Genomic DNA, 12,075 nt, shown 5'->3' with positions numbered 1-12,075 from the left:
AATTGAGAGGATTCTGGAATGTATGATTGCGAAAGTCTTCGGTGACTCCTTCAATGTGTTATTGCCCCTAAAAGTCTTTGAATTTTAGAAATAATAAAAAATTTTCAAAACGAGATGGTGTAGAGACATTAACTCAACTGCATAAGATTCATTGACCATTGCGCTTAAAATTAATGTAAAGGTCAAAGTTCAAGGTCATTCCAAAACATAGAAATTTAGCTCCTTTTATATATCTTTTGTCTTTCAACATATGCTTATTGTCTATGCATCATTAATTTGTACTCTTAAAACTGTGTCAAAGATTTCATTCTTGTCCCTTAAGATTGACCCTATTAAAAGTTATTGCCCCTTGTGCGAAAAATTTTTTTTATTGCTATTGCTTCAAAACTGTAAACTGCAAAGACAGGAAACCTTCTCTAATGTTTTCTGGGACTTTAGTGCAAAAGGATATGGTGACTCCTTGAATGAGTTACTGCCCTTAAATGCTTTTCTGCTTACTATTAAACCTTATAACTTTAAAACTATAAGTCATAGAGACATGGGGTTAATTACAATGTGACCCTTGAACTTTGACCTTGAACATGACTTGAAGGTCAAAGGTCAAGGTCACCTAAAAAAAAAATTCATTTTCATTTTTTTTCTTCTTTTAAGCCATTACTGGTTTCTTTTTTATGAAATTTAATTTTAAATAGATAAATATTAAATGAAACTGAAATTCAAAAGGTGGAAAGACCTCTTATTGTTCTGTGAACAATAAGTCTCCTAGTTCAATTCATGGAATCTTCTACAAATACAAATAACGGACAGAATTACACCCTCTACAAAAGCAAAACAATTTCCTTGTCTATGAACATTGGCTCCTTCTATTAAAATGATTCAACGTTAACAACAATTTACATTCTGTAAAGACAAATATGCGCACATATCATATCCAGTAACTATAACTACTCTTTTAAATTTAGTTATGAATTAAAACTGCCAAAGAGAAACAGTCATAACATATTAGTATATGTTACGATGCATTAAACTAATCTGATGAAAATGGTTCTGAAATGTACATGTATAAACACGGACAAACTGGTGCTAATGTGAGGCCACAATGAGGGTACAGAGACCTAAATAAGAATAAGACAGTTACGAATTGACCAGCGAGAACATGAAATATGGAGATTATTTTTTGTGCTTATAAACATGTATAAATGAAAATATTAAATAAAAACTTTTTTAAGTTTGAAGTTTTTAAGTTTTTAAGTGTTGAAATCACAAAGACCTTTTTGGTAAACATATTTCATGAGCGCCAGATAACTCGCACTAATCTTAAAAACATTAATTTTCTTTAATGTTTCCTATCGAAATAAATTATTTTATTTTGCTTTTGTGAAAAACAGATGAAAAGCGAGGAATTTTCAAAGGATATCTTCATTATAGATAGGGATCTGACCTATAGGACCGGGCTTGGTTTTATTCTCTACAAAAAGCTGGTCGATTTCCGTTCCAATTAATGACATTGGGCTGAATACATTTTCCTAAATCTTTATGTCAGTGAGTAGAGGTAGGAGGAACCCTTTCATTAATTTTCTGAGTTTGTTATCTCCAAATGTAATAATTGATATTTGTCTTTAATTCTTTTAAAAGTGCGAAAAGGTAATGTCTACTGTCTCTGAAATTCTATTCTAAATGTCTAGGCTATTTATCCGTTGATATAATAAAACATGTCATTAATGTGTGCAAATTATATACGCCTAAATGAAATCCAAGGGAGTGCATTTTCTATAATATGTAGCCAAAATCAATGTGATTAAATTCTAAGGAATATGTACAATTGAAATTCATCGCAGCTCAATGCTGCCAATAATACCTGTATCGAGTAACACATAGTGAGTTATTCTTGTCCCCGGAGAAAGTGAGCTTATACTGAGGTTCGTTCCACCTCACTGACAACTCCACATTGGATTGTTATGATTTGATATCTCTTTAGTGTTTCTTATATCAAGAATGGGCATGCACAAAGGATAAATAATTGAAGAAAAATACATAAGTCTATAAAAAAAATTAAAATAGTCTTTGAAAAGGCAAAATTTAAAATTTAAAAGTGTTGTACCAGGTGGATTCGAACCCACGACTTTAAAAAAAGAAAGTACCCAAGGTGTAAAAAGTCAGCGTATATATCAACTGAGCTAGTCTGACTATAAGAATGAAAAGCATAATTTAAAGCAGATTATGAAAATCAGGTTTCCTTATTTTTTTGTAGTTTTTTGTGAATTTCGACCCCAGGGCAGGGGTGTCCATAAAAAATCTTATCTTAAATCATTCCTTACATCCTAACCTATCAAAATAACACAATTTTATTTAGCGACATGCCTGCCCTGAAGGACTTCAAGGCCAAAATTCATGCAAAAATCAACGCTTTAACGGACAAAATGGTGTTTCGGTCAACTCGAGCTCTAGAGGTTTATTGTAAAGTTGTAAAGAATAAATTTTAGGTATAAAATACAAATTTGAAAAATTTAGACATATATACGGTAGAAAACAACAAATAAAGATTGATTTTTAAATTTCACTTTTTCCGGGAAATTGTTCTCTCCTATAGGTCAATTCTTTTGTTAAAGTGAATACATCCTTTAAATAGAAGTTAGGGTACCGACGTTTCAATTAATTTTATAATTATGACTGAGTTAATGATAATTAAGTGCGATTAGTTAAAAATATACTTTTAAATATAGCATGCGAGCGATGTCTTCCTTCTCAATTATCTAACAATTTTAGCCTACATTATTTCTCAAAATATTCATCCTCAATATTGTAGTGTTTTTGAAAAAAAAACTTCCTGGCTAATACTTATGTATCTAAAACGTGCTGCGTTATTTTAGATTAAAAACCTTTCTCCCTTTCAAATGTATTATTTTCTAACTCAGCTTCTTTTCTTGATACCTTGTTTCTTTTTTTTTGCCCAATCGCACTGCTGGATACGGTATGTACATGTATATAATTTTCTTCTGTTTAATCTTTCCGTGGAAAAGAATGGAGGACGATTGATAGATTTATAACTATGCAATTTAATCAAGAGTATTCATCTTATTTGATGAACGCTTTATCATTTTTTTGATATACATACACTGTAATTATAGTCTCACAATTACCTTTCTTGTTAATTAAGCGGATTTTTTTTATGTTGCCCGAATTTTCTAAAGTGTTTGGTAATTAAGTCTTTGATTACCTTGTCATTGAGGAAATTACAATAAATTATTCCAGGAAAATTTCGATAATCGTTTTTTCATCTTTCTTTGCGTATCTTGAACTGTCATAATGTGTTAAGAAATATACAGAAAACTTAGTATTGGCAAATATATATACATACATTCCTCTTATTTTTTTATCTTTCAAGAGTACTTAGGAATTTTTCAATGTTTTCCATGTAAAGCGTTGAACTAAAAATAAAAAAAAATAGCATTTGCCACCTTTGTCGACAGTAGAAAAGGTGAATATTTTCCGATCTCAGTTCAAAAAGTAGTCATTTATAATTTTAGGGTAGATGAAAAAAATAAGCTTGACATTCAGAGAATAATATTCAGCAAAATCTCTAGCTGAATTTTTTTAATCAATTCTCTCTATATCGGGTTCAGGGGTCTGTAATTTCTCTTTTATTTATAAATACCAAACACTTTTATTTGTAAATACCAAACAATGTTTTTTAAGTTATCAAAATATTATTTTGAAAAGATATTTTGACCTGTTGAAATATACATTTTGTTCAAAATCCTTAAACTAATGAAACTTTACTTTAATTAACACAAATTGTTTGGACTTATTATCAAATTAATTGTTGATGGCTTTTGTGCAATGAACCCAAAACTTTTCTTTTTTTTTTTTAGAAGAACTAAATTCATCTTAGGTTTGAATATTTTAGATGATTTATCTGCTGGTAAGAATGCTTCCCAGGGTGCTCCCTACAGCAATGTTCAGTTTCACAATTTATTCAAAGCTAGTAATGCTTTAGACAGAAATTATGATTCGTGCACCAAAACTCGTGAAATTGGTCAATCGTCCTTAGGCATGGAAACATGGTGGAACGTAGACCTTGGACAAATCTATAGTGTGTTTAGCATCAGGATTTTATTTAAAGATTATGGTGAAGAATACGGTATGTTTCATTTTTGTATAGATTGTGTTCATTGGTTGGCAATTTAAAAACTGATACAAAATGATAAGTTAAGGGAAGAGCAACATACATGTATAACCATAAGTCTATATGTCAAAACTAGAAGGGCATTAATTTTAAGTGATATACAAGGATAACCTTAATAGCTACAAAAGTTATACTCGCTAGGAATTACTGAGAATGTAGGCAATATTGATACACTTTTCTTTCCTGAGATGAAAAATACTCCAAATTTTAACTGATCCTTTTTCATTTTGTCATCGGAATGACAGTTTAAGTTGAGTTTACATAAAAGTTATGTCCCGATGCACCTAATTTCACCAAGCAATATTTGTTAAGGATCATTATAAAAACTTTTTCCTCAGATTTTATAAATCTAAAGACACCTTTCATTAAGTAGATTTTGACCTTTAATGTAACGTTTCGTGATGTAGTCAATCTATGTAAAACTAGAATTAAAGTCTAATGTTATTATACAATCAAATAACGAGACAGATATTTATTAATAAACCTTTTTCAAGATAAGTTTTTTGGGAAGTACGAAGAGACCAGAATTTTTTTTCTTTACATTTATGCTTTCAATGTTTCAGTGTTGAGACAGAGAAGTCGATTCGCAGGATTTTCTTTGTATCTATCAAACTCCAGCAATAGAAAAGAAGGAAAAAGATGTTACAAAGATGGGCCAGACTTACCTCCCTTAGACTTCGAAACAACCTGTACCGGATATGCTAGATATGTAATTTTTTACAACGAAAGACGTCCCAATGAACCACTTTCTTTCACTGAACTCTGTGAAGTTATAGTGCAAGGTACGTACTCAGTTTCATGAAGCTTAAGGTTAACGAATTATACCTTTTCCATGTTAAATTTAAAACTATTTATTGTATAATTAATCATAACAAAGGATACTATAGTGACCCTCTTTCTTGCAAGTAATTTGCTAAAATGAGCTAAAATGAGCTTAAAACAAAACATGTTTGTAAAACAATGATGCTCCCCTATGGTAGTTTATAGCAAGAGTTGAAGTTTCTCGAATGCACCCACCATCATTAGACAATAGTACCATGATAGTACTTTCTAGGTGTCTCCTTCATAATTGGGTAACCAGGGAAGAAGATATAGTGACTATAATTTACTAAAAAGATTAGTTTTTGAAGCACTGATGTCCCCATGTGACATCTCATGGTGAGGATTGAAGTTTCTCAAATGCACCTCAGACTTAATATACAGTGGACCTTCAGATATCTGGACGCCAGATATCCGGATGCTTCAGTATCCGGACGCTATTTCATCGGAACAGAATTTTAAAATGTTATTATGTCTTGTTTAACTGGTGATTCAGGTATCCGGACGCTTCACATATCCGGACAAATTGACTGGGAACCAAAGCGTCCGCATAAATGAGGCTCCACTGTATCAATGTAAAAATTGTTGGTTTTCAAAGGAAGATTATATTTCACGGCATATTCCCATTAGAATATAAAAGCCCGAGTACTATCTTGATGGCGAAAGCTTTATTTTGAATTCTTAAATGAACATGTGTCCATGAACCTCGTAAATATACTACATGTACAATCATAACAAGTTGTTTAAAGAATGGAATTTTGTTTAAAAAGAGAGTTTTGAAAGAAGAGTTTCGTATTAATTTTCTTGAAACATTAATACCCCTGTATGACATCTCGTCGTGAAGGGTAGGTTTCTAAGATCAATCTCCATTCTCATCAAACTTCAAGGTCAGGAGATCACAAATGTTGGTACCAAAAAAAGGTCTTATCGCAAGAAATACATACCCTAACGATCCATTCGAAAGTTATATTTAAGGGTAAAGTTTTTCTTCAGAAGTAGGACAAATTCAAAGTTATTAGGGAAAGTCTGTCGAAAGGAATACATTTGCGATATAATAAAGCCCTAGCACAGATCATTTAAGCTATGATATGATAACGTTTTCAAAAGGAAGTAAAATTAGAAGGTCATGGTCTAAATTTATGGTACCTAAAGCAAGATATTGTCAAAAGAAATAATCATGAGAAATGTGAAAGTCCTCTTACAAAACTTCAAAAGTTATGCACAGCAAATGGGTATTACTTTCAAACCTTAAAGTGGATGAAACACAAAGGTCACGGACAATGGTAAAATTTTAACTTCTTAGCAGAAGATATATTTTTCTTTATATAAAATCACTAGCTCAAGACATTCAAAACGTGTTGCGAAGATAAGTTTAGACTTCTTTGTACCCGAGTAGGGGGTCAATTAAAAAAAAATCAATTTCGACCACCAATTGACACTTAAGCTGAAATTGTAAATTCAGAAAAAAAAGCCTTGTTATATACCCATAGAACACCAGAAATCATTTTCCCAAAGACAATTCGAATTAAGCGCACATTGTAAGTGTAAACGCTTGGAAAAATCGTACTTTTATGACCCCGATTTGACCCGTAGGGTGAGAATGAAAATTTTAAAACCATAATGCAAATCTACAGTACACAACAATTCATCTACGTAGATATCTAAACTATGATTCGGTTATACTCCTCACCTTGTAAAAAGAGTTCAGGCTAGGGAACAAGGATGTTTTCACTAAAAAAAACACACACTATTTTCTCATTCTAATTGACTCCAACGGTGAAATTTAAACAAAAAAATTCTTAACCTCCAGTCCTCTTCAGGACACAACCATTATCTTCGAAAAGTTTATTTGTTCACTAATAAAATTATGTGTAAGAGAATCTCTGGGAACCAGGTTTTAAAAGAAAAAAAAAGCTATTTTTTACTCCCTTTTGGTAAACTGAAAATCCAAAAACTTTATAAGTTATCCAGGTTCAATCATGGGTGTACGGGGATTTACCCCGGGTTTTATTCCATACACCCTGAGGCCGAAGGGTGTATGGAATACAACGCGGGGTAAATCCCCGTACACCCTTGATTGGACCTGGATAACGAATTTATTTCCTTTGTACCCATAAAAATGCTTTGTAAACATCAGAGTGTGTCTCAATCTATCGATTAAATAACTACGTACTAGAATTCATCGTGACGTCACGTTATTTGGTTTTTATCATAGAGAATGTATGCATTGTGACGTCATGTTTTATTTACACCCGGCTCAAGTCGGGTGCACGGATATTTACACCCGACTTTGTAACCAATCAAAGCTCATGTTACAAGCTAGATAGGAAATAATGATTCATATTTACAGGACACCATCTTGTATATTCCAGAAGAATAATAGTTTACTGCTTAAAATAAAAGAGGAGTTTGATGAAGAAGAACGTGTGACAGACGGACTGGTGTTACATCAATATTCCAAAACCTTCTTTATATTGAGTGATTGTTTTTGAAAATGTTCCACTCATACAGGGATATTACGATATGGCTTTAAAGTTGGGCCTTTAAGTCAATACTTTCCGTTCAGCAGCAGAAATTTATGGTGTTTCAATTCATTTCCGATACTATTGTTTATTTACTTTTCTCTTGGAAGTTAAACGTAAGATGTCTTGTTTTTTGTAGGGTGTTATCTTGATGGTGTTTATGGAGAAAGATGCGATAAAAAATGTCCGGAGTCTTGTCATGAAGATAAATGCGAAATCGTTACTGGGGCATGTTTTGCATGCAAACGAGGTTTGCAAGGGGAAAAGTGTCGAAAACGTAAGGGTACTAAATTGAATATATACTCATACATATAAGTTTTTAAAGATTAGATTTATAGTACAATTGAAAATTTTATTTCTGAAGAGAAATGAACATTTATGATCATTACAAGTACATGTACAATGTATAAATTATGAAACTGAAGACGTCTGTAAAATGCCATGACAGTTTAATAGAGAAATAGGACAGGAATATATAAATATTTATATGTTTATTGCATAAAAATAGGGAGGTGTACGCGTTACATAATCTATGACAAAAATGAACTTGACTTCTTTGTACTTGGTTTTTATTTTAAGCCTGTGATTCCGGTTATTATGGGGAATTCTGCTCAAGTAAATGCTCGTCCAAATGCATTAATAATTGTGACCACCTTGATGGAACCTGTATTTGTTCACATGGACTACGGGGATCCCCAAATTGTACAAAAGGTATGATACATGTACAAATAAAAACACACTAAAGAAATACTACCAACCAGACGACTTATCCTGACAGAAAGTAGTCAATGAGTAGTTCTTAGGACTACTTAACATGATTTTTCATTAGGAGGAGGAAATAAGTATTTAGTATAACATAGATGTTCTATGACTATACTATAATGTTATGGCATAATGTAATTGCATATAGTTATCCTCATCAAGACAACCAATAAACGTTTCAGCGAAGTCCGTCTGTATCACTCATCTGATTCACTGGTATAATTTCACAATTCATTTTAAAAAATTATTAATTTGGTACTACAAAATTAATCATTAAAATGTTTCTGTTTAACGTCAAAGTGATTTATCTTATTTTGGAATTATTCTTTATGAAGATATACTGTAAACGTGGTTATATTGACGAGTTGAAAAATTGACGATTTTTTGTTTACGAAAATTGACGAGTGTTGATTTTGACGAAATATTTAATCAAGAGTTATATGTATACATGTATCTTTAAATTCACGGAGATACAAAGGCAGCGTCGGAATCACTACCGGAAAACTTAAAAATTACTAGTATCTACAGAGTGAAAGATTGTACAAACTACCTTATTCTAAGCGTGTAAGATTTGATTAAATAAATTGCCTTGTAATTTGTTTTCATTATAAGCGGTCAGTTGCCTGAGGTGACAAACTAGGTCAAGCTCGGCGTGATAATTACGCATGCAGTATTTGATACACTAGTTTAGATTCAATTGTTTTAAATAATTTTATTATATATCACTGCGTTTTTATAACTAATTACAAAAGAAATTAACAGTAACTTTAATCTAGTTTTAAAAGGGGAAACCCGAAGAAATTAAATTAAGCGGTAATGTTGTACAATGGTCAATGTCTGTTGTGACGCTATATAATATGATGAGAAGTTTGACGAGTGTAAATTTTGACGAGAAAAGAAAAATCGTCATTATAGTCAAAATTAGCACACCGTCAAAATTTCCACGTTTACAGTACCCTTCTAAAGTACAAAAAGAATACGGCATGCAATATGCTTTCGTCTTGAATCTGTACATGTAACTGTCAAAAAGTAATTCGACAAGTTGTTATTTTTCTAGAGCAGTCTCAAAGAGTTCACGCTTCAGTCCCAAATTATATACAGAAACCATTGCAATCGTAATGAAAGGGAGTGCATAATTGAAATTAATTGTCAAGTTGGTATTTTTATTCTCGATTAGGTTAACATCAGATTAAGGTTGATCAAGTATTTAAAACCCATGAATGTCATGTAAACTTTTGTAATAGTAGTTTTATATTTTATCAGGCTGTCCTACCGGGTTCTATGGACCGAACTGTGGCCATATTTGTAGTCAACACTGTAAACTTAACAGCTCATGTGACAGCATTAATGGTACCTGCCCACTTGGATGCAAAGACTCATATTGGGGTTTAAAATGTGATGTTCCAAGTAAGATAGTTATTTTCGTAACATCAAAATAATTGATTTTGTTGTGAAATGACAATGAATAGAATTTATGCAAAAGATGCCCCCATTAATTATAAATAAAAAAAACCAGAACACCATACCTTAAATTCTACATGCTGTAAGAAATTGATGTTATAACTTGATTATCAAAATCAAATATTTTAAAGAATTTAAGAAAAATGCAGTTTTGTGGATTTAAATTCTTGATTAGTACATTGTTGTAAATATAAGAATGCAAGTAGAATACTTTTCATGTGTTTACGACTTTGATTTCGTTTGTCTTTAAAAAATGATTACAAGGAAAATGCAATCCGAAAAAGTAATGATTTGCACTCAAAGAAGACAATTTGGAGCGGTACCTTAATTACATTGGAAAGGAAACGTGAATTTGGTTACTTTGCTGTTAGAATACACCCCCCCCCCCCCCAAAAAAAAAAAAAGAAATTCACAAATACAATACATGAAATAAGAAAAACAAATAAGAACACGATGAAATAAAGAAACTTCTTGTAAAAGTACTGTCAAATAAAATATTACATACCGTAAAATCACTAATTTTCGGTGGTGCTTGATTTCTGTTGTTTTCAAGGTATGGAGAGATCATCAAATTCATGACTACTACAACATTTAAAATACTAAGCATTACTACTCAACACTTCTCAAACAACGAAATAAAATCCCCATATATCATTATTTTTTCTCAAACTTTGAATATTTGATCCCACGAAAATATGTGATTTTTCAGTATATTCGTACATACATTTTTATGATTATAAGGGTTGTTAAGAAAGTTCGTTCCATGGTTAAGTATATTTGAAAGTGTCAAAGTTAGTTCTCACTACAGAGATGATTTTTTTAAGTTTGACAAATTCAGATAATTGTGCTCTAGGTTTTCAGCAATTTATTTTTGGCAGGAAGTTAATGGGTTTTACTTTCATATGAAAATACACATAAACATCTTTAAAGCACCCAAATGACAGAAATGCTGGTCATTTAGTGTGAAAATATGGGATTATTCACTTTTGTTTCTTCACAGCTTATATTGCATCGTACAAAACTGATGAGCTTAGATATACATGAAGTAAGTTAATCACTTTTCAAAATAATAGGTTCATCATATTAAAATGTTTCACCGACTTGATAAATTTTGCATAGTATTCGAAAGGATCTATGGAACTGTGTTCCTAATACATGTATAATTGTATAATGAACTTTCTGAACACACTCTATATCTTTTTATCCATATGTTAATACAATGTATATGGATAAAAATGGAATAAAAAAAATTCCGGAGTACGTTGAGTATTGTAATTTTTTTTTTTTAAACGGGACTTATCTTTTTCAAATTCGATCTCTAGAACATTTATTGAAATAATCGTGATATTTTTTTTCATTGTTTTTCGTTTTTTTCTTTATGTTGATATCAAAATAATTAGGCCATAGTATTTAAATTGTGCTGATTGTCATTATTTAAATACACATTCTAAATGAAAACATTTGCTTCCGACGCGCTTTTCAACGCTTGAATCAACTGGAACTGTGACGTCAACTATAAAAGCAGGAATGACAGTAGCTCATGGCAGGTGCGATGACCTCTGGTCTGAATCTTATCCATGGATATTGTAAGGTTTGAATGCTGTGAAAATTCTTAAATTGTTTTAAGACTTTACTCGTTGTTTCAACATGATTGTTCAAGGCAATAGTTTAATGATGTACAAATGCCTAATTTGGATGAATTTTAGGAGTTTTATAAGAAAGATTGCTGTAATGTCACGTTTTTTTTTATTTCAGTATACTGCAGTTCATAACAATCAACACAAATTCTTAATAAATCTTAAGTACTTTGAGGTCCTGATATACACATAACGAATGTAAGGAATTTTAAAATTTTATAAATAATTTTATATGCTTATTTTAAATAATAATAATGATATTGCATTGTAGTTATGAATTACTAAAAATTCCTTATTTTTTGCCAGTAGTTTTTATAATTTCTGGCGTATAATTAGGAATATACAGTACCAGGAATCTTAATGGATTAATATTTTTAAGTCACAACTCTATCGGTACTGTCGACCTCATACGACAAGATGCCATCACCTTCTCTTTCTTGTCTCAAAAAAGAGTTTTGGAATTAAACTTGTATGGCATATTTGATACAACAATACAGGAAATTTCAATGATTAAAAATTAATAAATTTTGAAAGCAAAAAATCTTTAATACAATTGCAACACATTTTCTACAATACACAAGGTAAATTTATGATGCCCTCCAGTTATATTTTGATTTCAATAGGAGAATAATTATTGTCAAAAGAAAAAAAGATCTTTAATTTCTATAAATATTCCAAAAAGAGCAAA

General features: G+C 31.2%; 1 protein-coding gene across 1 annotated transcript; it reads left to right on the top strand.

Moving 5' to 3' along the window:
• The first annotated feature begins 3,987 nt into the window (after positions 1-3,987).
• Positions 3,988-9,773, top strand: LOC134268838 (multiple epidermal growth factor-like domains protein 10). The gene is made up of 5 exons (XM_062751080.1): positions 3,988-4,141; positions 4,750-4,968; positions 7,667-7,804; positions 8,107-8,238; positions 9,553-9,773. Exons 1-5 carry the CDS (start codon positions 4,054-4,056, stop codon positions 9,726-9,728), a joined length of 753 nt encoding a protein of 250 aa, XP_062607064.1. The 5' UTR covers positions 3,988-4,053; the 3' UTR covers positions 9,729-9,773.
• The last annotated feature ends 2,302 nt before the right edge of the window (positions 9,774-12,075 follow it).

Source organism: Saccostrea cucullata, unplaced genomic scaffold (genome assembly GCF_032062105.1).
Source record: "Saccostrea cucullata isolate Sc308-1 unplaced genomic scaffold, CSIRO_AGI_Scuc_v1 ctg9461, whole genome shotgun sequence".
NCBI lineage: Eukaryota > Metazoa > Mollusca > Bivalvia > Ostreida > Ostreidae > Saccostrea > Saccostrea cuccullata.
Note: the sequence above shows the minus strand (reverse complement) of the source record. Positions and strands in the feature narration are given on the sequence as shown.